Raw genomic sequence first — 27,914 nt, forward strand, 5'->3', positions numbered from 1 at the left:
CCCCAACTCCTGCCAGAGCCCCAGTCCAGCCACAGACTGGCTCAGGAAGGCCATTCCCGGAGGGCTGCAGCCCTCCCTTCTCCCTTGCCCATGCCCCCAGAGCTGCCTGCTGGGTAGGGTGGCACCACTGCAGGAGAGGAGTTTGGCGTCCGGGGGTCAGGCAGGAGGGGCCTGGCCAGCCAGTGCTGGCTCCACTGGGCAGGAAGCCCTGGACCCCCAGGTATGAGGAGGGGGTGGTCTTAGGGTTCTGTTCCAGGTCCGCCCCCACCTAGCCATGCCCCAGGCAGAACTTGGAATTCAGGTGTGCACCTGCAGGCTGAGGGACTCTGTGAGCAGGTGCTGCTCGCACAGGGAGTTCAGGCACCAGCCAAGCCCCTGTGCTGCTGGGGTAGGCCTGCTTCACTTAGGGAGCGCTGCCTCAAGGCAGGTAAAGCCCCCTCGTTTGCCCCAACCCCTGTGGGGGCCTCTCAGGAGAGAAACTCCGGTTCAGCCCTTTCCCAGGGCACGCTCTCTTTAGGTGGCATGCCAGCCCCCAAACAGGTGGCTTTTGGGCCCAGGTGGGTCAGCCTGCTGCCCCTGCCCCATACCCTCTCAGGCCATTGGGACCCCTGCCCTTCAGATGTCCTAGGGTCTAGGAGTGGGGCCAGTCACTGTGGGAAGAGGCCAGGGGCTTGGCCGGAGAGGCAGTCCAGGGCAGGACCCAGTCCTGAGTCCTGGAGCAGGGCCAGGAAGGCGCCCACCCCGCCCCGGCCAGCCGCCCTCTCTGCTGTTTCTTCTATTTGTTCTTCTTTTCACCCACAGCCCTGTGTTCCTGTCATCCCTGCTTTCAGCAAAAGTCCTGTTCCCATTCCCTCTGTCCCCACCCACTCCTGTTCCCCAAGAAAATAAGCTATCATTGTTGTATTTGCAATCTATGGATTAGAGGCTTAAGTATTTATTATTATTGGTTAATTATTATTAATTATGTAAATTTGCCTCCTGTCTGTCTGTTGCGTTGGGTTTCTGAGGAGACCCTGGGTGAGGAGGATGCACTGGCTCCCCGCTTCTCGCCCCCCACCCCTGTGCTGCCCGGGAGACAGTGGTCTGGGGCCAGTGGTTGGGCCCCCTCCTCCCTTCCCCTCGTCCCTTCTCCAGGCCGTTGGGGGGGGCTGTCTGTCTCAGTCTGTCTCTGCTCCCACTCTTGAGGTACTGGTCACCCCAAAGTGAGCAACCAGGGTGGGGACAAAGGTCCTGTGTTGGCCTCTGCCTCCTCCAGTGCTGCGGGAGGCGGGCCGGGGCCCCACCTGGTGGCTTTCTCCTGACCGAGCCCTGAGTCCTTTACAAGCCTCTCTCCTGCCCCTCCCACCCGGCCACTGCCTGGCATTGGGATCGCCCCACAGTGGACCCGGCCCCTCCTGTTATTTGCTGGGAAGTCCAGCGGAGAAGAGGGTGCAGGTCTCCCGCCGAGCCTCCAGTCTCAGTAGACTGGGCTGCCGGCCCTTCAGCCCCCCTTGGAGCCCCTCCCGCTGCAGCCGCACCTTCTGCTCCCAGCCCCTCCCCTTGTGTTTGGAGACAGTGTGTTGTAATAAAGCTTAAAGTGGATGTTTTCCCCACGACTCCAAGCCTCTTGCTTCAGACTGGTGGTGGGCAGGGTGGGGGCAGAGGCTGCTGGGAGGCAGGCCTGAGGCCGGAGCCTGGTGTGTTGGGCCTGGAAACTTGCAGGCTTACAGCGTGGGCGGGCTCTGAGAATAGTCCCTGGGGGCCAGGCATGGGCACAGGTCCTCAGCTGCACCTTTAGGGTGTAAAACACACTTTTTTGGTTGTTACATGCTAGTAAAGGCTTAAATAACTGAAAATGATATAAAACCTCAGTGTTACCCACCACTCCCCTCACTCCCACAATCCCAGTGTGAACAGTTGGATGCTTCCCTCCCGGCCCCTCCATGTGTGCTGTGTGCTGTGTGCATGTGTGTGGGTGCATATACGTACCAGCAGAAATAGGGGCCTAGCTATATATAGTGTCTCCAACCAGACTTTCTTTTTTTTTGAAATGGAGTTTCGTTCTGTCATCCAGGCTGGAGTGCAATGGTGCGATCTCTGCTCGCTGCAGTCTCCGCCTCCGGGTTCAAACAATTCTCGTGCCTCAGATTCCCAAGTAGCTGGGATTACAGGCGCGTGCCATCACACCTGGCTAATTTTTGTATTTTTAGTAGAGATGGGGTTGCACCACGTTGGCCAGGCTGGTCTCAATCTCCTGACCTCAAGTGATCTGCTTGCTTTGGCCTCCCGAAGTGCTGGGATTACAGGTGTGAGCCACCGTGCCTGGCCTCCAATCAGCTTTTCAAATCTTAAGTAATGTGCACATCATACAAGGATCAAAAGCACACCAGGGTATGTGGTAGAAAGAACTGGTTTGTCTCCCTCAGGCTTGTCCCCAGCCTCCAGGGTCCTCTCCCTGGAGGCAGCCCCAGCCCAGCCTGCAGAGCCCCGCCCCCCTCCCCCTGCCACCGAGGGCAGACCTGGCTGCTGCAGGTGCCACAGGCTGCAAAGATTCACAGTGTGCATGAAGCCCAGGCTGAGGCTTGTCTACACTGCGGTGGAGGATACCAGATCTGTCCTTACCACCCCGACCTCTGGTTCGTGCAGCTTCTTCCAGATTTAGTATACCCATCCCAGGGACCCCTCCCAACCAGTGACGCTGTCCAGACTGTGTGTGTGTGAGTGCTCATGAGATGGGAGGAAGAGGAAGCAAGAGAGGGGAAGAGGAGGGGGCCAGCCCCTCCTCGGGGGCTGCAGGAGGAGGTAGGGTCCCTGAATCCTGCATCTTTAAGAGTCCTCAAAAAGGAGGAAAGCTAGAAACATAGTCTGATGCTCCCGCAAGGCTATTTTTGGCTCAAGAACATCTATTTATAGCTCGGGCAGCCCCTAGCAGTCAATAAAACCGAGGCCTGGAAAGAGCTGATGGCTGACTCAAGCAGCACCGAGGTGCTTCCCTACCCCTTGTGCACAGGAGCACCTGCAGCTCCAGGAGGTGGGTGACGGCCTCTCCTAGGATGCCCATCTGGGGCACACAGATCTCAGGACCCTGGGGGCAGTGTAAGACTCCAGATGGAAGGAGGGGGTCTCATTTACCAACTCAATTAGGCTCCTAGAGGTCCAAGAGCTGCCCAAAGTAGGTGGTGAAGCAAGAGTTGAACACTGGTGGACTGGCCTCCAACTGCTACAGAGTCCACTAAAGGCTTGATGCCCTGCCTACAGCTGTGTCTCCACCCAGGACAAAAGCTTTAGTTGCTGGATGGGTCTTGGATGGGTGGGTAGATGGGTGGATGAGGGAGGGAGACATGGATAGATGGATAGGTGAATTTATGGATGGGCAGATGGATGAATGGGTGGATGGATGGATGCGTGGATGGATGGGCGGGTAGATGGGCAGATGGATGAATGGGTAGAGGGATGTGTGGGGTGGGTGGGTGGGTGGGTGGGTAGGTGGATGGATGGATCGATGAATGGGTGGATGGGTGGGCAGATGGATGAATGGGTAGAGGGATGAGTGGGGTGGGTGGGTGGATGGATCAATAGGTGGAGGGATAAGTGGGATGGATGGATGGATGGATGGATGGATGGATGGATGGATGGGCAGATGGATGAATGGGTAGAGGGATGAGTGGGGTGGGTGGGTGGATGGATGGATAGATGGGCAGATGGATGAATGGGTGGAGGAATGAATAGGATGGATGGATGGATGAATATATAAATGGGTATTCATAAATAGGCAAGTGAATAGGTGGCTAGGGAGTAGAAGGAAAGGAAGGTGGACAGATGGATGGACGGGTGGATAAGTGATGCGGTGGATAGGAGGTGGAAGGATGGGTAAATGAGAGGGAGGGAGGGAGCGAAGGTGGGTGGGTAATAATGTTATATTGCGTTAGTTGCACTTCCGTTAGTCTTACATTAAAGCCAGCGTGTGCTTACATCCATTCTCCATTGGACTGCAGATGGGCACCTGGTCTGTGCATACAGAAGGCACCCAGTGAATGTCCAATGAATAAGCCACATACTAACTGTCTTGGAGTGGGACACCACAGGAGAGACCCTCTCCAAGGCCCAGGGAGAGGAACAGGCTTGATCAATGTCCCTTAGAGGGTCAGGGGCCAAGCTGGGGCTGGGCTTGGTTCCTGGTCTCTCAGGCACCATTCCTCTGCCTGCCAAGCAGTCCCTGGAAGTGAGCTGGAGGCTGGTCTCAGTGGCACCCCTGCCAGCTGCCACTGTACTCCTGTGGATGGACTTATCAAGGCCCTTCCGGGGCTCAGAACTGAAGACTCTCTGAGCAGGAGAAAGGGCAGAGGGCCAGTTCTCAGGAAGACTTCCAGGAGGAGAGTTTTGGCCTCTGAAGGCCAGGTTGTGTTTGGAGGGGCTGGGGGCAGGTGGGGCAGGAGGACATTGCAAAGGTCCACAGCATGGGAGAAAGGGCAGAGGTAGGAGCACCCTGCGGGGAGCCAGGCAGAAGCTGAAGGCCTCTGGCCAAGGCAAGGCCCAATGGGAAGAGGGTGCATCTCGATGGGGCTCTGAATGGCAGGTGGATTGGGGGAGTGTCTAAGAAGAGTTGTTCTTTGGGGGCAAGATGAAGGGAGGACTTGCTATTAAGGGGAAGCCACGGAGTCTTTGAGGGGCACCAGCAGAGGGTGCCCCAACCTCCCCGGAAGGGCGCAGGGCACAGGGCAGGGCAGGTTCTGGATAGAGGGTGGGAGAGGAGGGGCTGATTCTCAGCAGAGCTTCACAACAAATGCCTTGTGTCTGTGGCGGGAGCACGTGGGGAAACTCAATTATCCCTGCAGGCAGCTAGGGCTCGGTGGCACAGTCCCTCCAGAGAAAGCACAGCCTTCTGGCCCGGGGGTGAGGATCTAGACCTGTAAGGCAGCCCACAGTCCCAGGCCCCACTCCTGCCCCTGGGAATGGGTCTCCCGGCGTAGGAGCCCCTGTGGAAGACACTAGGCCCTGAAGGTGGATGATGGCTTGTTTGTGAAGCGACTGGCCCCTGACTGTGGGGAACAGAGCTCAGAGGGGATCTTGGTGGGGCGAGGGGAACATGCGTGTGCCTCCCACCCCCAAGCAGGGTGATGCCAGGGCAAGCCTTTGCCAAACACTAGGCAGGTGCCTGGGTGGATGCCCTTCAGTCCTTCCAAACTGAGCAGGGAGACTTGTCTTGCTTCAGAACCCTTCAATGTCCCCCTCCAGAGGGGCTGGGTTGGGGGTGGCCTCAGGGAGGGAAGGGGTATGGGAGCTGAACTGGAGTTGAGTGAGAAGGCTGGGGAGAGGGAGGCCTCAGTAGTGGGGTGAGAGGAGAGGAACTCAGTGAAGGGCCTTCATTCTGGAAGGTGGGCAGGGGGAGGGGGTGGGTGCTAGGCCCAGGGGCATCTCTCCCAGTCTTTGCAGACGCCACCCGTGAAACCAAGGAACGTGGCCTGTCCCCAGGCAGCTCCCAAGAGGAAGCTCTGGGAAGGAAAGGGGAAGACGCCGCTTACCCCTTCCCCGCCAGGAATTCTGCTGCCCCCCACCAAGTCCAGTGCCCTCCCACTCTGCCCCAGCACATGCGCCCTCAAGGCTGAGCGCACCTGCAGAACGCACTCCCACTCCCCACACACCTGGGGCCTCCGACCAGGACCGCGCAGGGCAGGTGTCTGCCCGGGAAGGGTAGGGGAATGTAGGGGGACTGATGGCACCATTGGCATCGCCGGCCGAAGCTTGCCCGTGACTGACGCAATTGCCGGACGGTCGCAGCTATAAATAGCCAAGGAGAGCTGGAAATAGAAGCCAGGGAAGGGCGAGAGGCGGGTGGAGGGAGGAGCTTGGGCTTGAGCACCTGATGCCAGAGGAGGAAAACAAAACTCCATTCTAGGGCTCCCCTCCCTCATCCCGCCCCAGCCCAGAGGGGCGTTTGCACCCGGAAACGTTTGGGGAAGCAGGGTGAAGTCAAGAACCTGCCCGACAGTGGGCGGGGCCTCCCTGCCGCGAAGATCGGGGCGCATGGAGCCTGCGCTGGCCACAGCCCCCAGTCTTCAGCTCTGGGTCATCTGCGGGGCAGTGGCCCCTCCTGATATCCGCCCGCCCCCTCTCCCAAGCAGAAGGAGATTCCGGTGCCTCTCCACCCTCCCCACCCCACTCCCTCCCTCAAGCCCCTGGCCCAGGAGACCCCCGACAGCCCTGGAGCACAGGCCCGATTGGCGAGATCAATGGACACTAGGCCTGCCCAGCGCCTAGCCGGTGGGGGCGGCGTCCTGAGGGCGGGAGGGGGGCCTGTGGGGCAGTTTCTATATCTTCCTCGCCCAACGGGACCCTCCGGCCAGCGGCGGGAATGGGGCTCATAGACTTTGCCGGCATGGGGCAGGGCGCACTGCAGCCAGTGTGGAAGCCAGACCCAAACCGGACGGCCCCGGTGCCTGGTTCTGCTCGGTCGCCTCTTGCCCACCTACCCAGCGGGCGCTCACAAGCTGGGGGCCCAAAAGAGGAACAGAAAACCACAGGACTTGGGGGGCTTTGAGGCTGAAGGGCGAAGGCGCTTCCCGGACACCCCTGAGCCCTCCACCCACAGCCCCTAGCAGCGCCAGGGAGTGACTTCAGTCCGGGTTCCCACTGTGGGGCCTCCGCCTCTCGGAAGGCATTAGGGCTGGCAAGGCGCGGCCGATGGGGCCCTTCGCCTGTGTGGACCCTAACAGGAAACTCCAGGAGGGGCAGGATTGAGGGCAGTAGGACGGGGTTGGGGTGGGCGAGGGGAGGTTTGGGTCCCCCCACCTCTCAGGGCAGCTGGTGGCGGCCCCGCCTTCCCTGAGGACAAGGACCCCGCAGCGGGGAGGACGACGGCTGCAGGCCAGTGTAGGGTGGGCGCGGTCCCATTAGAGCGGGCGGGGTCCGCCAGAATGGGCGGTGAGGTCAGCCCCGACGTAGGGGGCCCAGAGCATCGCTGGGTGGCGCGAGTGGCGCTGGCGTCTGGGCCGCCAACCCCGCAGGAAGCGCCCAGTCACAATCCCGCCCCAGGGCTCCTCCACGCCCCGCCGCCCAGAGCCCAGAACCTGCCCAACCTGCGCGCGCCGCGGGAAGCAGCCGGGGGCTCCGAGGACCGGGAGGCAGGCGAGGTGGGTGCGCCAGCTGCTGGCGATGACCTCACTCCCGGCGGGACCACGCCCACTCCCAGACCGCCCTCCGCGGCGCTCTCCATCCTCAAAGCGCCGTTGCTCCTCGGCTCCCGCGTCCTGCGCGCCCCTCGCCGGTCCGGGTCCCCAGGCACTGCTGGCGTGGAGGGCGGGCGCGGGGAGCACCTGCTCCGCTCCGAGCACGTGGGCAGCGCGGCTCCGGGTCCGGGGCCTACATGGGCAAACACCTGTCCCGCAGGGGCGGGGCGGGCGCACCTCCGGAGCCCGCCTGTGCGTCCCGTGGGACGTAGGGTGCGCTCTTCTCCCGCCTCGGGCTTCGACCTGGGTTCGCCCGCCACCCCCACCCGGCGCTCCCCGAACCCGAGGAGGAGCGCAGCCCGCCAGCGCCATCTGCTGCCGGCGCCGGCCGAGGCTGGGGCCGGTTCTCTGTCCGGGGGCCCTGCACGCACGCCCACCCGTCGGGGACCCACCTGCTGGGAGGAAGGCACAGCCCTGTCTCCACCCCGCGCCCCTAGCCCACCCTCCTTCTAAGGCCTTCCCCTTGTTCCTTCGGCTGCCTCAGCTGTACCCACAACCTGCACCTGCTCTGGGCTTGCCGGTACCGCAGGAAGGTCGCCCACACTGCGGCCCCAGGGACTCACGCAGTCAGTGACCAGCTGTGTCTCCAGCCAGGTGTTCTCCCTGTCCTCCAGACCGGGCAATGCCAAGCTGCAGCGGCCACCTGCGTCTGACTAGGCCCCCATCCCAACGCCTCCAACCCCCTTCGCGGCCACCCCTCCCTCTCAGGTAAGCAGTACACCTAGCTGCTGTTCTTGGCTCTCCCGCCGCCACGCCCTCACCTGGATGGTTCCGCCAGACCCCTCAGGCCCCTTAGTCCGCCCCAGCCCTACCCAGCTGTCTACAAAGCGCATTCCTGGAAGGGTCCCTCCCTGGTCTGCCGGTGTGCTCTGCGCTCCTCCCCCAGCCCAGGTGCAGGGCGGCACTCTGAATCCCCTACCGTGCAGAGGGCATGTTCACTTCAGCCCTTGACTTCCCAGCAGGGCCTGGCATTGAGGGTGCCCCCCTGGGATATTGTGTGTGGCCTGAGGCTGCTGGAGCCAAGCACTGCAAACCAGGCGGCTTCAACAGAAACGTCTCTCCAGCCCGGCACGATGGCTCAGGCCTGGAATCCCAGCACTTCGGGAGGCTGAGGCCGGTGGGTCACTTGAGGTCAGGAGTAAGACACCAGCCTGGCCAACATAGTGAAACCCCGTCTCTACTAAAACTACAAAAATAAGCCGGGCGTAGTGGCAGGCACCTGCAATCCCAGCTACTCAGGAGGCTGAGGCCGGCCGGGGAGAATCCCTTGAACTCGGGAGGTGGAGGTTGCAGTGGGCTGAGGTCGTGCCACTGCACTCCAACCTGGGTGACAGAGCAAAACTCTGTCTCAAAACAAAACAAAACAAAATAAAAAAAGAAGAAGGAAGGAAGGAAGGAAGGAAGGAAGGAAGGAAGGAAGGAAGAAAAAGAAAAGAAACGTCTCTGCAAGGTCTGGAGGCCATGAGTCCAAGATCCAGGTGTAGGCAGGTGGGCTCCGTGGAGGGCTAGGAGGGAGCATCTGCCTCAGCCCCTCGCTGCAGCCTCTTACAAGGCCGTCCACCCACCCTACTCCAGTGTGGCCTCATCTTAACTAGGTTCATCTGCAGTGACCCTAGTTTCAAATAATGAGGTCACATTCTGAGGTACTGGGGGTCAGGACATCGACATATGAATGTGGGAGGCACAACCCCACCCATAACAGGTATCAGTGGGAGAAGGAGACGTGTGCACACTCTGTGGCCACCACCAGGAGCCCTTCAGACTGCCCTCACCACACTGCTGGCAACCAGTCCTGGGAACGGGCTCCGCAGAGGTGAGTCTGCAGAGCCGGAGTCCCAGGAGGCGGGGCCCGCATGGGTTTGATAAGTAAAAGCTGTCAGGCTCTCAGGGTCCATCTGGTCCAGGGATTCCCACCCTCCTGCCCTTCAGCAGTGCCTGGGGGGGATCTTTAAATGCAGGGCCCAGGGACCTACACAGCCAGCCTCTGTGGGGGCAGGGCTTAGGAATCTGTATTTCCAAAGTTTCCTTAGGGAGTCTGCTGCACCTGTTGATGAGACATGTACATTTGGGGACCTGAAATCTAGGGGTCCCTACCCAGTGCATGGAGGGGACAATAGTGAACCCCAGCTGGCTAGAGGCAGAGCCAGGAGGAAGACTGAGCCTCCTGGCCTCCATCTGTAGTTTCTGTGTGGATGCATCCCCACGAGGCCAAGGCCCTGCTCCTTCACTGCTCCCTGACCCTCCACACCTCCAGGCCACGCTTTGGCCATGTGCACCGTGCACCCTGCGTCCCAGAGCACAGGCTCCCACCAGGACAGCTTCCCCCAATCTGGCTCCAGGCTCTGCGTGGCTTGTGGGAGCAGCAGCAGCTCCCACTGGACCCTGGAGGGCAGAGCTGTCCTGTCAGTACCCCGCCTGTGTAATGGGCCTCAGTGTCCCCATCCAGGAGAGGGAGCTGGAGCAGGCCTGGTGCCTCCTCCTTCCCATAGGGAGATGGGGAGCCTGTGCACAGGCTAGCTCTGTGGGGGCCAGTTCCATACTGTGCCGCACCCACTGGACCCTCTGGGGCCTCAGGGTCTTGTCTGCAAAATGGGAATTGGGGAGGGGTAGAATGTCAGTAACTTACTTTGCTGTTCCTGCTTTTTGTGGATTTTTTCCATTAACAGGTACAGAACCCTTCTGGTGCTGGGGATGGCCCCTAGGAGCCCCAGTGCATGGGAAACAAGCCTCTGTCATCACTGTGAGATCAGTGGTTTCTGTGACAGGTGTGTACAAAAAGTGCCACCACTCAGGAAGAGGGCAGCAGGAAGGCTGCCTGGAGGAAGGGGCATGTGAGATAGGCCTTGTGTGATGAGCAGGAGTTCTTGGAGAGGAGCTCCTCCTTCCCGACAGTAGCAACACATTCGAAGCCCCGCAGTGCAGGGGAGCCCACGACTGCAGCCACGGGAGCCCCTGACTGAACACACACCCACCTAGGGCCGGGTGCCCTGCGGAGTGCACAGGATGGAGACAGACCACACACCCACCCCGGTCCTGGCACCCTGCCGAGTGCACAGGATGAAGTAGTTCCTAGAGCTGGGGAGGGGGCAGGGAACGGTCAGTTCCCAAGGATCTCAGACTCTGTCCCCAGGGCAAGGGGAGCAAACCTGCAGGTCTTTGCCTGAAAGGGCGGTTTGTTAGGGGCTGGCACCACTGGCCAGGAAGGGTGGTGGATCCCGGCCGGGTGGGGGTGGCAGGAAGGGTGGTCATTGGGGACACAAAGGGCAAGTTCCCAACTCCCCAGGTCAGTCACCTCTTTGCTTCAAAGAATGGCCTGCAGGTGACCCTGGGGGTCAGGGCCTCAAGAAGCAACCCACGGCAGCCTGGACACTGCCTGCCCTGAGCGCTCTCTGCCCAGGTCTGGACAAGGACTCTGCCCATCCTGCACTTGCCGGCTGGAGGTGGCCTGCACCCCAGCCTCAGGCCTCATCTGCATTTGCAGATCACCGGCACCTTGCAAGAATGATTCCCAGGGGAGATGAGCCCCGTCGCAGCCTCAGGTAAAGCACACCCTACATGCTTTGAATCATGTGGCTGGTAACTGCACCTGTTACAAGTTGAATTGTGTGCCCCAGAAAGATATGCTCAGAGATGGGGCACAGTGGCCCATGCCCATAATCCCAAGGCTTTGAGAGTCCAATGCAGGAGGATCGTTTGTGCCCAGGAGGTTGAGGCTGCAGTGAGCTGTGATGGTGCCGTTGCACTCCAGCCTGGGCAGCAGAGCCATACCCTGTCTCGAATATATATATATATATATACACATACACACACACACACATATATACACACACACATATGTGTGTATAATAAACATATTTTTTATATATACATATGTGTGTGTATGTGTATATATATATATGTATATATATATATATGAGACAAAGTCTTGCTCTGTCACCCAGGCTAGAGTGCAGTGGCATGATCTCAGCTCACTGAAACCTCTGCCTCCCAGGTTCAAGCAATTCTCCTGCCTCAGCCTCCTGAGTAGCTGGGACTACAGGCATGTGCCACTACGCCTGGCTAATTTTTGTATTTTCAGTAGAGACAGGGTTTCACCATGTTGGCTAGGCTGGTCTTGAACTCCAGACCTCAGGTGATCCACCTGCCTTGGCCTCCCAAAGTGCTGGGATTACAGGCATGAGCCACTGCTCCTGGCCAGGACAGGGCAGCTTTCTGGGAGCAGAGGCTCCAGCCCTCTCTCTACTGGACCTCAGTGGATCCTGGCTAGCGGGAGCTTTGATGGGGGTTGTTGCAGCCGCCTGCAGGTCCTGGGGGAGGAAGCGGCCTGGAAGGCCCTGCGTGAATGGGCAGGTGACAGCCCTGGATGTGGGTAGCAGCATCCACCAGAGATGAGCAGCAGCACCCGGCCTGTCTCCCTGTGGTGCCGCCGTGGCCCATTTACTTAGCTGCACCTGGAGATGGGGAGGCAGAGGGCACCCTCTCAGAGAGCACTGGCAGCTGCTTCGGGTCATGCACACGGAGCTTTCGGCTGCACCTGGCTCATGGGAAGGCCCCAGCCATAATCCCAGGTGACACTGATTATCAGCATCCTCATGACCTGCCTCCATTCTGGTCATCTCAGGGGCACCAGGCCCCCATGGAGAGCTAAGCCAAATGCAGGGGCTGTCCTGGCCTCTGGAGGGGAGGCGGGGACAACTGAAGCCTGAAAAATACTGCCCAGCCTGCTCCCAAGGGTGACCACCTTAACTGTTTCCTCAGGACCCAGGGAGGAGCGTCCCTTTGGGAGGCAGGTCATGGTGGGACAATGGCAGGCTTGAGAGCAGATGTTTCTGGAACCCCAGCTCCCCGCCCACTTGCTGAGTGACCTCGGACAAGCGTCTGGCCCTCCAGGAGCCTCGGCCTCCTCCCTGGATTGTCACTGCCTGGGGATTAAGTGAGGGAGCAGGAGCAGGACAGCGGGCACAGTGCGATTATCAGGAGGGCATCTGAGGCGTTTGTTGAAGGCTTGGAAGAGCTGGCGGCACCTTGGGACCGGGAGGCAGGGCCGGCTTCTGCACCACCATCCCCAAATCAGACCCTGTTCGAGTCTAGGAAGTAAAGAGAATGCTGAACCATGGGGGTGCTGGGGACGGAGGGGCTGCCCAGGCAGGCGCTGGCAGCTGTGGCTACCCTCAGCCTCACTGGGGACTGTCCCAAGCACAAGAACCAGCTCAGAGGTGAGAGGGAGCCATTGTTCTCCAGGCTCTGAAGCATAGGAGAATGTGTGTGTCACGAGGCCCACCCCGTGCCAAGGCCTCTCGGCGGCGCAGCCTGGGACAGAGAGGGGATGCTGAGCACTGGCTATGTCCCCTGCTGGCCCCGAAAGGCAATGAGTGGGCCTGAGAGAAGGACAGACAGGGTCAGAGCAGAGTCCGTGAATGACCCCACAGGGCTTGGCCTGCATCCTGGAGTCAGCGGTTGACTGGGGAATCAGCTCTTTCCCCTGAAACATGCCATGAGGTCATCCTTATCCTGGAAGTCTCGGCTTTCCACCCCACAGTGGAGGACAGCTGCCCGAGGATCTCCGCACAGGTCCTGCCTCTAAGGGGTCCCCAGTCTAGATGGAAGCATGATTGGGAAAATCAAGCCCCTCACTTCTCTGGCCAGGAACTCCCAGTGGGCACAGCAGCCCTCGGGGCTGCTCTAGAGCCAGGCAGAAGGAAGGAGCCTGATTAGAAAGGGCAGGGGCTGTCACAAGGTGGCTTCAATCCACAGAAATGAACTGTCTCTCAGTCCTGGAGGCCAGAAGTCTGACATTGTCAGTGTCACCAGGGCTGGTTTCTTCTGAGGGCTATGAGGAAGGGTCTGCTCCAGGTGTCCCTCCTCAGTTTGTGTTGTAGATGGCCTTCTCCTTCCTGTGTCCCTTCACACTGTCTTCTCTACGTGAGGCTGTGTCCAAACTCCCCCTGACCCTTTCTTTTTTTCTTGAGACGGAGTCTCTCTGTCGCCCAGGCTGGAGTGCAGTGGTGTGATCTTGGCTCACTACAACCTCCACCTCTCGGGTTCAAGCAATTCTCCTGCCTCAGCCTCCCGAGTAGCTGGGATTACAGGCGCCCACCACCAGGCCCAGCTAATTTTTGTATTTTTAGTAGAGACAGGGTTTCACCATGTTGGCCAGGCTGGTCTCTAACTCCTGATCTCAGGTGATCTGCCCACTTCTGCCTCCCAAAGTTCTGGGATTACAGGCGTGAGCCACCGCACCCAGCCTAAATTCCTCCTTTTTATAAGGTCACCAGTCATATAGGATTGGAAGCCCCCACTCAACCAGGACCTCGTCTTAACAAATGACATCTGTGGACACGGCGTGGAGGCTCATGCCTATAATCGAGACCAGCCTGGCCAATGTGGTGAAACATCATTTCTACTAAAAACATAAAAATTAGCCGAGCATGGTGGTGGATACCTGTAATCCCAGCTACTCAGGAGGCTGAGGCAGGAGAATCAATTGAACCTGGGAGGCAGAGGTTGCAACGAGCCGAGATTGCGCCATTGCACTCCAGCCCGGGCAACAAGAGCAAAACTCCAACTCAAACAAACAACAACAAAAGACGTCTGCAGTGACTCTTTTTCCAGATAAGGTCCCCTTCAGACCTTACTAGTACTAGGGGTTAGAACTGCCTCTTATCTTTCCAGGGGACACGCGTCAGCCCATAACACTGAGCGTGCCGTGACCCTCTCCCTGGCTCTGTTTACCCCAGGGTACTGGTCATTTTTGAATGCGCTGCCTGCTTTATTATTTTTTTCACTGACACTCCGCAGCTCCTCAAGGGGAGGCTTTAGTTTGTTGTGTCTACTACTGTTCTCCAGGCGCTTTACAAGTGCCTTGTCCTTGTACGTAGTTGGCACTCACTACCTATTTGTCAGATGAATGGGTGAATGGAAGGAGGAGAGGGCTGAGTGGGAAACCCTACAGGTCTACTTTCCTGCCAAAACCATCAACCAAAAGCAAACCTTCATCTCCAGAGATGCCCAGAAATGGGTGCCACCCTCCCAGACCCCAAAGTTGCAGAGAAGGGGCCCCTCTAGGATTCCAGTCTCACTCTCACGTCTTCTCTGTGCGGAAGACAGAGGGTGTTGGTGATTGACAGTGGATTGAAAGATGTAATGATTCCAACTGCAGCTGTTCTTCAAGATGTGGTGTCCTTATTGGAGCCAATCAACAGTTATGATTCAGCTATTGATCAGGCAGCCACACCCACCTCAATCCCAATAAACAGAGAACATCAGAAGCAGGGAGTCTTTATTTGGAGAAATTGGCAGTATACCTCCCCACTCAGGCCTCAGGGTCCTACAAATTCGAATTCGCTCTGCCACAATTTCGTCCAAACCGACTTTTTTTTTAGACAGAGTTTCACTCTTGTCACCAGGCTGGAGTGCAGTGGCGCCATCTCGGCTCACTGCAATCTCTGCCTCCAGGGTTCAAGCAACTCTCCTGCCTCAGCCTTTGGAGTAGCTGGGATTACAGGTGCATGCCACCACACCCAGCTAATTTTTTTTGTATTTTTAGTAGAGATGGGGCTTCACCATGTTGCCCAGGCTGGTCTCCAACCCGCCTCAGCCTCCCAAAGTGCTGGGATCACAGGTGCCTGCCACCACGCCCAGCTAATTTTTGTATTTTTAGTAGAGATGGGGTTTCACCATGTTGGTCAGGCTGGTCTCAAACTCCTGACCTCATGATCTGCCCACCTCGGCCTCCCACAGTGCTGGGATCATAGGCGTCAGCTACTGCACCAGGCCTGGTCCACACAGATTTTGATTGTCTCTCAGGGTATCACATCGTATGAATGATGCCACGTTCACAGGCCCCAGAGCCGAGGACCTAGATACTCCAGATGCTAAATAATACATGTGTGGCCGGGCGCGGTGGCTCACGCCTGTAATCTCAGTACTTTGGGAGGCCGAGGTGGGCAGATCACGAGGTCAGGAGTTCGAGACCAGCCTGACCAACATGGTGAAACCCTGTCTCTACTAAAAACACAAAAATTAGCCAGGTGTGGGGGCGCACGCCTGTAATCCCAGCTACGTGGGAGGCTGAGGCAGGAGGATCCCTGGAACCCAGGAGGCAGAGGCTGCAGTAAGCCGAGATTGTGCCACTGTACTCCAGCCTGGCAACAGAGCAAGACTCTGTGTAAAAAAAAAAAAAAAAAAAAGAGAAAGAGAAAAAAAAATACATGTGCTTGCCAGGAGACATATCCCATGAACATTTAGGGACTTGGCAACATTTTTGGGATCTAATGATCTGAGAATATGAAAACATCCTTTTCAAAGTAAAGGATGGGCTGTTTCACCTCCGGCACCGTGATACACTGATGGATGTGTCAGTTAGACATTGTCTTTTCCTTCAAGTAGCAGAAATTCGGAAGAACGATGATTTAATCCATATTTCTTTCAAATAACGTAAGCACCTTGGTAAGAGAATCAGGACTGTCATGGAGGGTTCTGAGTTTCAGCAGGAACCCAGGTTCCTTCTGCCTTTCTGCTCTCCATCATCACTTCCTCATGCTCCAAGGTGGCTGCAAGAGCTCCAGCCATCATTTTTTTTTTTCCTATTCTGGTCAGGAAGCAGGAGACTGGGACAGGGTTGGGGTAGACAGGAAGGACAAAAAGGATTTCCTGCAAGATATGCAATAACTTCACCTTACATCTCATTGGCCACCTTGCCTACCTGGGAAGCTGGGTAAAATAGTTTTTCCTGTGGTCATATTGCTCAGCATTCAATTACTAAGTAACAAGAGGAGGAGGAAGGAGGAGGAAGAGGAGGAGAAGCAAAGAGAAGAAAAAGGAAATGGAAGTAGACGTGGGGCAGCTAACCTACCCTCTCTGACCAGTGCTTACTGAATGTGCTGTTCTTAACTAATTAGCAAGAGACCCGAGAGTGCACAAAAGCTTTAAATGTGCCCCAGATTGAAAACAAGGTTTAGCTGGGGCTGCGGTACAAGCAGTTCTGTCACTTGCCACTATTTTTTTTTTTTTTGTCTCATTCTTGTTGCCCACACTAGAGTGCAATGGCATGGTCTTGGCTCACTGCAACCTCAACCTCCCGGGTTCAAGCGATTCTCCTGCCTCAGCCTCCCAAGTAGCTGGGATTACAGGTGCCTGCCACCATGCCCGGCTAATTTTTGTGTTTTTAGTAGAGATGGGGTTTCACCATGTTGGCCAGGCTGGTCACAAACTCCTGAGTTCAGGTAATCCACCCACCTTGGCCTCCCAAAGTGCTGGGATTACAGGCATGAGCCACCGCACCCAGCCTTTTTTTTCTTTTCTTTTCTTTTTTTTTTTTTTGAGATGGAGCCTTCCTCTCTCACCCAGGCTGGAGTGCAGTGGTGTGATCTCAGCTCACTGCAGCCTCCTCCTCCTGGGTTCAAATGATTTTCCTGCGTCAGCCTCCTGAGTAGCTGGGATTACAGGTGCCCACCACCACGCCTGGCTAATTTTTGTATTTTTAGTAGACCATGTTGGTCAGGCTGGTCACGAACTCCTGACCTCAAGGGATCCACCCACCTCAGCCTCCCAATGTGCTGGGATGACAGACATGAGCCACCGCACCTGGCCACTTGTCACTTCTTACTCAACAGATCCAGTGGTGCCCCATGTGCTGCTATGTGGAGATGGTGGCCAGCTCTACTAGGAGGGTGAGCTAGGAGGGCCCCAGGGCTTGGGAGCAAAGCCCTATCCTCTTAAGAAATAAACATGATTCTTAAAGATGCATGTTTCGGCTTGCCACTGGGCTCCAGATCAGACAATATGTAACACCATGAGATAGCACACATGTGATCTGGGCGGGACACACGAAGACATGCATGGGGTGCACTGGGCAGCACACCATCCTCAGGGGAGGAGGGCCGGGCCAAGGCAGGAGAGCTGCCAAAGCCAGGGGCCATGCGCCCAGCATGCCCACCCACTCCCCCATGGCTCCTCACCTCCGCCTGCATCAGGGGCCTAATGAGGGATTTCTTAGGACAAGTTTGCTAATATCATTCCCATTCCACTAAAAAGGAAGCTGAGGCACAGGGACATTAAACAACCTGACCAAGTCAGGCAGGCTGTCACCAGGATTGCTGGCACCCAATGGGGCAGGAAGGAATGTGGATGGAAACTGGGGGGGCTGCCTGAAGCATCCCCTAGGACAACCACTTTCAGGGGAGCCGTTACTGGAAGAGGCCAGCACCTAGGAGCAGGCAGGGCCACCAAGGGTTCCTCGTCCTCAGGAATGATGGGTTGGGTCACTCTGCGAGGTAAAGAGATGCAGCCAGCCAAGCGAGCGGTTCATTAAAGCAAAGTGAGCATGAAGTAGGGAGAAGGAAGTCATCAACCTTGGCCACACAAGTAAGGCAACCTGTCCTCTCTGACCAGTGCTTACGGAATGTGCTGTTCTTAAGTAATTAGCAAGACACCCAAGAGTGGGCAAAAGCTTTAAATGTGCCCCAGATTGAGAACAAGGTTTAGCTGGGGCTGCAGTACAAGCAGTTCTATCACTTGTCACTTTTTTTTTTTTTGAGACGGAGTCTGGCTCTTGTTGCCCAGGCTAGAGTGCAATGGCACCGTCTCCGCTCACCGCAACCTCTGACTCAACAGTGAGACCTTGGTGACATGGGTCTGTCTTTTTTTCCTTCCCGAGATGCTGTGTGTTAAATGCGTGTTCCTCCTCTTTCCTTTGTCTTTCCTATTTTATCTCCGGTGGTTTTTGCTGGTTAAGTCTGCAATGTTCACCCACGAGCTTTATAACCAGGAAAGCGACGCAGCAAGAGTGGACGCCTCCCACCCTCCTGGCAGTTGCTGATAAGCCGCGGGCCGGGCCCTGGAGGGAGTGGGGGTTCACCTCTGCAAGGCTCGGCTGCACTATGAGGGCAGTAAGGTGAGGTGTGGGCAGAACGGTGTTTGTAGAAAGCAGCGAAATAGAGGGACTGTTGTGGGCCGTTTCGTTCTTCACCGTCTAAGCACCTTAACTTCCTGGAGAAACCCCTCCTTAGGAGGCCGGGTCTGCCTTGCATTGGAGAAGCTGCCAGCGGCGGTGCAGGCAGACGCCCTCAGCTTCCCTGTCAGCAGCACCTGCCCAACTTGGAACGGAAATGCTAGCAGCAGCAGCAGCGCTTGCACGGCAGTAGGCGGCATCTCCAGCACCAGCACTCAGGGATGCGGAACGCTGGCGCCCTGTGGTTGCAGCAGTGACGCCTTTACTGTCCCAGTTCTGTACTCACACATCAGGCAGGAAGAGGCTTGGCTGTGACCAGCAGAAATTCCAGTGCGTGTCTGCATTTCCCGCACATCAAGAGCTCCGGAGAAGGGCAGCCCATGGCTGGTGCAGCCACTTTTTGGAATCATCTACGTCCCAAGCTCTTCCGGTCTTCTCGGTCCTTGTTTTCTATCAATGCCTCCCACCAAGGCAGTCCCAATACCTGGTTCCCGCCCTCCAGGTATCCTGCCCCTGCAGAAGCAGAAGTCAAACCGCCTCCCTGCGGAGGCGCCATCCTCTCATTCGGATGGGAAGCCTCCCTGGCCGACTTCTGTTCTGACTCCATTGACCATAACCACGTCACGCAGCCTTCTACTGCTGCGGGGAGGTGGGGCGTGGGGGTCTGGGGTTGAAAGGTTTCACCTGCTGGTCTCAATTGTGGGGCAAAGCCAGAGAGAAGGGACTAAGAACGGAGGCTACTGTGACTGGAGGCGTTCCCAGATGCACGGTCTTAGAAGTTCTCGAGCTTTCTGGGCAATGCCGTGAGCTACCCAGGATCTGTTATGAATTCCTTTTCACCTTAAGCCTTTCTCTTGATGGTAACTGAGAATTTTGCCTGATACCTAAGCATTCTCGAGCCTGGAGAGAGGCCAGGTGGCAGGAGGTGACCTGGGGAGAGCGGGGAGGAGCCGCTTCCCCCTGGTTGAATACAGGGCAGCAGGCGGGGCTGACCCTGGAGGGGGCGAGGTCAGCTGTCCTGATGCGGTCACTTGTCTGACAAGCATGGTGGAGTGACACAGCCACTGGGCTTCAGACAAGTGACCGCATCAGGCCAGCTGACCTCGCCCCCTCCAGGGTCAGCCCCGCCGGCCGCCCTGTATTCAGCCGGGGGAAGCAGTCCCTCCCCCCGCTCTCCCTCAGGTTCTGCATTCTCCCTGATTCTGTGCTCCTCTGAGCATCTTCCCCGGGGGAAGAATGGGGAATTCCTGTCACTCAGTGACAGGCAGTCACTGAGTAACTGCTGTGGGCCGGGCCCAGGACACAGTGGCTAGGAGGTCAGATGCCCAGGGAACATGGGGACCCCCAGGAGCTCAAGGGGAGAGTCTGGGATGGGGGAGGGACAGCCAAGAGCGAGGTGATACACAGCCCATCGAGCGGGAACAGCGCAGGGAGCGAGGAGAGGGCCAAAGGTGGGAGAGGACAGCCGGGGGCGCAGGGGGACGGCCGGGGAGGGAGGGGGCAGCCAGGGTGTGAGGGACAGTCCCGGAGCAAGGGGAGCGCCAAAGGCGGCAGGTAACCGTCCAGGGCGTGGGATACAGCGCGGAGAGAGCCCAAGGGGGAAATTACAGCCGGGGTGTGGGGAGACAGTCCAGGTGCGCGGGGACAGCCCGTTGATCCAGGAACACTCGGCGGGCAGGAAGCACAGGGTGCGAGGCCGGGACTACGCGTCCCAGCAGGCGGCGCGCGGGCGCATCACTTCCGGCGGCGGCGGGCGGCGCGTGTGGGAGCGAGCGGGCGGGCTAGTGTTTACTTCCGGACGCCGGGGCTGAGGCCGATCGCGTCGGGCGGCGGGCGCGGCGGCCCCGCGCAGCCATGGACTGGCTCATGGGGTGAGTCTGCGGCCGGGCCGGGCCCGGGCGGGTGCCGGGCGGGGCGGCCGGGACGCGGGTGGGTTGCGGGGCTCAGTGCGGGCACCGCCGCTCAAGGGCATCGGGCCCGGGCGGAGCGGGCGGAGCAGACGCTCCTGTCCTGGGCGGGCCGGGCCGGGGCGGGCGTCTCGGGGGCAGCCCGGTTCTGGTCCGGTCAGAGGCCTGGCCCGGCCGCCCCGCGCGCCCGGCTGTCGGTGGGCCGGGGCCTCGCAGGTTTCCCTGCCCTCTCCGCTCCCTGCGCGGGGCTCGCTTCTGGACTAAGTAACTTGAACACCGGTAGAGACAAGTTCCTTAAGAAAAAGGAAAAATAAGTGAAAGACCCCCAGTTTCCTGAGGTACTCGCGGGGCTGTGGCCAAGGAGGGGAGCAGGACTGGCTGTTGCGGGCTGCGGACCCGCGGAGGGTCCTGGCGAGGTGCAGATCTTGCTGCGGTCCGCGGGCGGCCGGGGCAGGAGGGTGGAGTAGGAAGGAAGCCGGAGAAACTGCCCGCTCTTAGCTGGGGAGCCGCGGCCGCCTTCCCCTCCCATCCGCTTCTGTGTTTAGCTTGCTGGAAATCGGAGAAGCGGTACAGCAGCTAAAGCGTCGCTGCTTTGCCCGCAGCAGTTATTCTGGCTAAAGTGATTTAAAAAAAAAAAACAAACTTTTTTTCTTTGGAAGAACAATAAGGACAGGCATTTTCACTCGACAGCGTGGTCCTTGCGCATCTCTGCCTGTCCCTGTAGCTACCCCTATAGCGCCTGCCCAGAGTCCGCTTACTCATTCCAGGGGCCTGGGGTGGGAGTGGGGAGACGTTGCTCTTGGTTTTGGCCAGTGGAAGGACTTGTGTAGACACCGAAGTTCAGAAAGTGGGGTGAAAGGCTTGATGGACATTTTGTTTCAGTGTCTCTCAGGCCCTTGGGAGTCGAAGGGCGGGGTGGGGGCGCGCGGTCGGGGGGCTGTTGTCAGGATAACCAAAGAGAGGAATTAGAACCGTTCTTGGCATCGCATTGCGTGGACTTTAGTGTCAAGGAGACCAGGGAAGACAAGCAGCATGGGATGAATCAAGAGACGGCAGAAGTGCCCAGTGCAGCGAGGATCGGCCTGGAGCCAGAGTGCAGGGGTCAGGGCAGCTGTGCAGATGGCTCGGGGGACCAGCCATGGGGTGGGAGGGCTCATGTCTTTTTTTTTTTTTTTTTTTTTTTTTTTTGAGACAGAGTCTCACTGTGTCGTCCAGGCTGGAGTGCAGTGGCTTGATCTCGGCTCACTGCAACCTCCGCCTCCTGGGTTCAAGCAGTTCCCTGCCTCAGCCTCCTGAGTAGCTGGGATTACAGGCTTCCGCCACCATGCCCACCTAATTTTTGTATTTTTAGTGGAGATGGGGTTTCAAGGCCAGGTTGGTCTTGAACTCCTGACCTCGTGATCCGCCCACCTCAGCCTCCTAAAGTGCTGGGATTACAGGTGTGAGCCACTGAGCCCGGCCGGCTCATGGCTTCTTGAAGAGGCAACACTACTGTTCCAGCCCTGCCGCTTATTAGCTGTGTGAGTGTGGTCACTTCACCTCTTTCTTTAAATCACCTGCTTTAAAAAAACACCCCTAAGGCGGAAACTGTACGACTTGCAGTGCATGGTTGTGGAGGGAGAGACCAAGGTAAAGGCTTAGCACAGTGCTTGGCGTGTGGTAAATTTTGGCTACTGTTAGTGTAGAGAGGTGTTTCATGCAAGGCCTCTGAAACCCGCGGACACTGAGAGTTGAGGCCACACAGCTTTATTTAAAGTGTTTGCTTTATTCCGAATCATAGGCGCTTGCTTGCTTTCTGCATTTACTGGGACGGACTGCATTGGAAGCACCCAGGCCTCGGAGTGGGAAGTAGACTCTTGAGCGGGTGAGGTGAACCCACAGGGATTCGTGTCAGCGGGACCAGCCCAGTCAGCCGGGTTCCCAAGGAGGCAGCTGAGTGTGTTTTGTGAATGTGTGATTATTACCTGTGTACATTCATAAATAGCAGGTACTTTGTGCCTGGAAGCTGACCAGCAGTCGGTCTTTTTAAACTCACTGAGGTCTATGCTTTGTAGATTTTGCTGTCATCATTGTAAATACTCAGAAATTAATACTAGCTTCCGGGGGACTAATTCTTCTTCTTTTTTTTTTTTTTTTTTTTTTTTTGAGATGGAGTCTCGCTCTGTTGCCCAGGCCAGAGTGCAGTGGCATGTTCTCGGCTCACCACAACCTCCGCCTTCTGGGTTCAAGTGATTCTCCTGCCTCAGTCTCTCAAGTAGCTGGAATTACAGGCACGCGCCACCAGCCCAGCTAATTTTTGTGTTTTTAGTAGAGACGGGGTTTCACTATGTTGGCCAGGCTGGTCACAAACTCCTGACCTCAAGCAGTCCACCTGCCTTGGCCTCTTAAAGTGCAGGGATTATGGACGTGAGCCACCACACCCAGCCTGGGGGACAGATTCTTGTGACCCTTGTTAAGACTTGGTAACCAAATAGTCCTCCAGGGAAGGATGGTGGTGCACTCATCTCATGGGCCCCAGGCTGGGTCTGGGTGCCAGGGGAAGGCTGGCGAGGACCTTGGAGCTGCTGCCTCAGAGGGCCCTGGCCAGGGAAGGGGTGTTTGCCCGCTGCGTGGCTGTAAAAGTGGGCAGTTCCAAGAGGGCAGTGAGATTTTAAAGTGGGATTAGGATGGAGTGCAGTTGTCTTTGCATACGTGGTTTCAAATCTGTTGGACGTTGTGAATCATGAATTCTTTAACAATTCCTTAAATATATGCTTCCCCCCCTTTTTTTTTTGAGACGGAGTCTCGCTCAGCCACCCAGGCTGGAGTGCAGTGGCGCGATCTCGGCTGGCTCACTACAACCACCGTTTCCCAGGTTCAAGTGATTCTCCCGTCTCAGCCTCCTGAGTCGCTGGGATTACAGGCACCCGCCACCACACCTGGCTAATTTTTTTTTGTATTTTAGTAGAGACGGGGTTTCACCATGTTGGCCAGGCTGGTCTTAAACTCCTGACCTCAGGTGATCCGCCTACCTAGGCCTCCCAAAGTGCTAGGATTACAGGCGTGAGCCACCGCGCCTGGCTGTGCTTCCTGTTTTAAGTGGTACATTCCAGCTTTTCCTCCAGAGCCAGTTTTAAGCTGGTATACAAGGATGCAGAGCAGAGAGAGCCCAGGGACTACTCTGTCTCTCCTTCCCTCTGCTCATTTCACATGTTTATTGAGCATCTACTATAAAAATAAGTTGTAAAAGCTGAAGAGTGAGCGAACCGCAGAGACCCACAGGTCTCTCTCATTCTGGTCCACTGCTCACTTAATCAGGCTCTGCCACTGGAGAGGGGTCAGCGGTGAGTGAAGAAGCTTGCTCCTATCTGAGCAGCTTTTGTGCAGTCATTGCCAGCGCTTTTGTTGGCCATTAATCCTTCAACTAGGTGTCAGTCTGGGATTGGGGAAATGTGTTGTTTTTGACTATTTCTTGATATTTTTAATTAATTCAAAGCACTCACTGTCAGCCAAGTAGTTAGTTTGGAATACAAGTCTCTTATGTTTTAAAAGTTTTTTTTAAAGAAAAGATTTCTTTGAATTAGTTCATCTCAGATGACAAAGTATGGACTTGACAGTAGCAGCAAACGGTGCCTTTGCTTGCTGTGTTCTCTTCTGATCACCGGAAGAGTGTTCTGTAGATGTGCAAGTGAAAAGCCACGTCTTCCTTGTCACTGTGAGAAGAGCTAAGAGCCTGGCCTGCTGAGCATTCTAGCAGCCTTATCATCAGCACTCCCAGCCGCTCCTGAGGAAGGGGGGCCCTGCAGGGAAACCTGCTCGGGAAACCGGAACAGAGCCCAGCACGTCAGGGCTGGTGACGATGAGCGTGGCTGGGGCTTTTCTGGAGAAGGTTTGCAGGCATGGCTCTCCACCATCTCTTTCTCGTAAGTTTCCTTTGCTTGGCATTGCTTTGAGTTTGCTGGTGAAGTAGCTGTAAAGGTAAACTTTTTTTCTCTCTCTTTCTTCCTTTTACAAAGAGTAATTTGTAACTTGAAAACGGTTTCCACTTTTTGTATACAAGCTCTGTTCCATTCTGGGCAGCCAGTGACAGGATGTCATCCCTCACCACTGAGTTCTAGGCAGGTGGAGAGGAGAAGCTTGAGCTGCGGTGGTTTCTGTGGAGGCTAGGGGGAGGGAGGAATTCTACCACACAGTGTTTGGAGTTTAGGAGAAACTTTTGTCTTGTCTTTAACTGACAACAGGCATTTGTGAAGAGGTGTGTGTGCAGTCAGTGTTACCCAACGGAACGCACAGCCCAGGAGCAGCTGAGCATCTGGGAATACAGGAGAGGAAACACACTTCCTCCCCTCCCGACTGATGGGAATGTAGACACCCTCCCGCTGGCTCTGCACAGGGCCCAGTGTGGTGGAGTTTGCGGGGAAAGGCCCCTCTCCTCCAGGCAGCTTCTCTGGCTGGCCATAGCCAGGGCAGGGGGCCACGTATCTCGGGCACCCTTCCTTGGGGCTCTCCTGGCTCCTGAGGCCGCACGGTGCCTTGACACCAGTGCCCTGGTTACTCTCCAAGCAGCAGGTGAGCTGTGGATTAGCAGGCTCCGGCTGTGGCACCACAGTGCTGGTAATTGAATACAGACTGCAGGTGAGTGGGGAAGGCCTCTCTGGGGCCACTGGCCTGTGCTTGCTGACTCAGCTCTGATTGAAGACAGACTGCAGGTGAGTGGGGAGGGCCTCTTTGGGGCTGCTAGCTTGTGCTTACTAACTTGGCTCTCCCAGCTGCCTTCAGGGGTCCTCCTCTCTGACCGAGATAAAATCTCGTGTGTGTCTCTGCAGGAATGTGAATGGAGTGATGACGACCTTGTTTTTCTTCTTTCTTTTCTTTGCCTTGCATGGGAGGATGTTACTGGTGGTTGACAATGGATTCTGATTATTAGGACACCCGGGCTGAACTTGCTTGAATCTCTAGAGTTCTTTTAACAGCCTCATTGAGGTATAATTTACATACCATAAAGTTAACTTAAGTTTGCAATTAAATAATTTTTAGTAAAATTACAGGGCTGAGTAACCATCACCACAGTTTAATTTGAGAACTTTGCTATCATGCCCCAGAGAAGCCTCATGTCCACTGGCACTGCTCCCCATCCCCACCCCCAGCCCCGAGGCGACCAGCAGTCTCCCGCCATCTGTGTGGATGAGCTGCCTCATGTGAATGGAATCCCAATACACCGGCTGTGTGCCTGGCCCACGCGGCGCAGTGTTGCGAACGTCCATCCATGGCGTTGCGTGTGTCTGCAGCTCCGTCCTCTTCATCACCAAGTGCAATTCCGTCCTGGGGAGACGTGCATCTGCCACTCTCCTTCCACCACTTATCCGCGGTTTGTGACTGTGACTTTTAGGACAGTGAGCTGGGCCTGTTCCTCAGCTGGGGTCCCCAGGTTCCTGAGTTCATGGGCTGCCGTGTACCAGGCTGTGTGCTGGGGTGGAGGTCCAGAGATGGAGACACAGCCATTCCCGCTTTCCTAGAGCTGTCAGGCTGGTAGAGAAGGGCCACAGGCAGCAGCAGAATTGAGGAGTGGGTGAGTGTGGCCAAAAGCAGGGGGCTCGGTTAGAGCAGGTATGAAGGGCTTTTCCAAGAGGAAAGGAGGAAGGAGGTGTGGCCCAGGAAGAGGCAGCAGCACATGCGGAGGTGTGAGCAGAGAAGCTGGCTGGCCCAGGTCCTCTGTATCTCCAGCGGGCAGCCCTGGAAGGTCTGGTTTCAGGAATAGCCTCTTTCTATCAGGGCTCCACCAGGGTGCTCTTAGGCTTGGGTTTCAGAGGTGTTTGCCTAGGGTGGTGTTGCATTCAGAGTCCTCTTCTTTAAAAAAAAAAAAAAGTTTTCCATCACCCCTCCCGTTTCCAAATTAACCTTAAAAAGCAGGTTGGCCAGGTGCAGTGGCTCACGCCTGTAGTCCCAGCAGTTTGGGAGGCCAAGGCGGGTGGATCACGAGGTCAGGAGGTTGAGACCATCCTGGCTAACATGGTGAAACCCCGTGTCTACTAAAAATACAAAAAATTAGCCGGGCGTGGTGGCGCGTGCCTGTAATCCCAGCTGCTCGGAAGGCTGAGGCGGGAAAATCACTTGAACTGGGGACGTGGAGGTTGCAGTAAGTGGAGATGGTGCCTCTGTACTCCCGTCTGGGTGACAGAGTGAGGCTCCATCTCAAAAAAAAAAGCAGTGGTCGTGGATACATGGAGCCCTTTTTAGAATGAGCCTCCCCATAAACCCCTAGTGACACCCCTCCCATTTCTCCTGCTCGGACCGTCTGCTAGGAACCCTTGCACAAGTGTCCTTGAAGCTGGGGGTGAGCCCACCAGGGGGGCTGCAGACGGCCTCCCCTGGTCGGGGGCTGGTAGACAGCAGGGCTGCGTTTCTCATCGCGAGTGTATCTGAGACAGCGCAGCCCCCACGTTTGCTTTAGTGTTGCCACCACCAAGCGCCACCCTTGTGTCCTGGCTCATGAGAGCCTCTTCCCAGCCCTGGGAAAGCCAGCCACACTAGGGGTCTGCCTGCCAAGTGCTGCTGTCAGATCGAGCAGGGGCTTAGTGCACCACCAGACCCCCTCTCCGGAGGAAGCCGTGGTGTCTGCTGCGGTCATCTGGTACGGGAGGAGGGGTGTTGAGGCCACTGTGAGGGAGGACCCCTGTGCCAGGCCCCTGTCACCCCAGTGTTTCCTCTTTGTCCACACAGCGGTCTGGGTTAGAAACATCAAGGCCCACTGCAACTTTTGTTAGGGCCACTGAGTGCTGGTTGGGAGCTTCAGGGCTGTGGCCTTTGTTTCTCCATGGTGATTACTGTGTGTGCGGCCTCCTGCCAGTGCTAGACCTGTCTGGAAGGGAAGGGCGTGTGCTGTTCCCGTCTGTCTTTGGCCAGAAGAGCCTCCCATTCTTTGCCTTCACCATGTTTGTTTTTTTTCTGCACAGGATTTCTCCTGGCTGGGGCACACCCATTGGTGTTCAGCGGAAGTAGCAACAATTGGAACAAACATAAAATGTGGAAGCTTAAAGAGAAAAGAAGGAGATGGTGGGCAGGGCTTCCAGGCCACGTGTGATCTGTGGCACTGCTTGGCCTGTGGACTGTGGCCACACTCGCATTGCTGTCCCTGGCTCCCTTCTCTTTGAAGGTCTCCTTTGCCAGTGCACACGGCTCCCTGGGCTGGAATGTCTGTTCATTCATCCCTGCAGTTGTTTGCGGATGTCCTGGGGCTAACGTGAGTTAGTTAACGTGAGTGAGTTCAGTGCCGCAGCTGCTGTTTTTTGCCCTGTGTGGTGGTGATTTTGGTCTGTGTCATTGAGCATTTCGCTATGGTGAGTGGGGAGGCAAAGAGCTCCCACAAAGGTACGCAGCTTTTCCCTGCAGAAAGCAGGCAAGCTGGAGGGTTGGAAAGCACAGAGGCACCATGCTGTTTCCCTTTTGCCCGTGACCTTTGCGGGTTGGGAGACTTTTCTTCCAAGCACCCTTTCAGCAGCGCCTCTTCCCCTCCAGACATGGTGGCTGTGCAGGCTGTGGCTTGGCAGACCCTATCCCCACAGCAATGCAATCTCAGGAGCCCACGTGGGGCTGTTGTCTCGGGGTTTGGCCTGCACTGTCTATGGAAGCTCCTAACTCCTGCTTTGCTGGGACTTGTCCTCAGCCCGTGGAAAGGCCTGATGGTGCCAGGTGGCCCTGAGGAGCCGGATGCCTGAGCCTGGGGCCAGGCCTGGGCGTGAGCCCAGGAGCATAGAATTAGCTCGGGCGTGGGTTGAAAGCTGCTGGTGTGAGCATGGCTTGTCTGTGTTGAGTTTGTCGTGCACAGCCCTGGTCTCTCCCCACAGCCTGCGGCCGGCCCTCTACATGGGCGGC

General features: G+C 56.9%; 2 protein-coding genes across 3 annotated transcripts in view; both read left to right on the plus strand.

Annotated features, from left to right (window-relative positions):
* The first annotated feature begins 24 nt into the window (after nt 1–24).
* LOC101179108 lies at nt 25–1,352 on the plus strand. The gene is given in 3 exon segments (XM_030811511.1): nt 25–460; nt 462–535; nt 537–1,352. Coding segments are annotated over 3 exon segments (612 nt in total). The 5' UTR covers nt 25–274; the 3' UTR covers nt 889–1,352.
* Nucleotides 1,353–19,907: 18,555 nt separating this feature from the next.
* The window catches only part of MOB2 (MOB kinase activator 2), a 72,055-nt gene continuing 64,048 nt past the window's right edge, over nt 19,908–27,914 (plus strand). Inside the window, exon 1 of one of the 2 annotated variants that reach the window (XM_030811521.1) lies at nt 19,908–20,027. In XM_030811521.1, coding sequence (XP_030667381.1) covers nt 20,011–20,027 — 17 coding nt within the window. In that variant the 5' untranslated portion in view covers nt 19,908–20,010. The remainder of the gene's footprint in view (nt 20,028–27,914) is intronic. The other variant, XM_030811519.1, reaches the window with a different exon arrangement.

Source organism: Nomascus leucogenys, chromosome 4 (genome assembly GCF_006542625.1).
Source record: "Nomascus leucogenys isolate Asia chromosome 4, Asia_NLE_v1, whole genome shotgun sequence".
NCBI lineage: Eukaryota > Metazoa > Chordata > Mammalia > Primates > Hylobatidae > Nomascus > Nomascus leucogenys.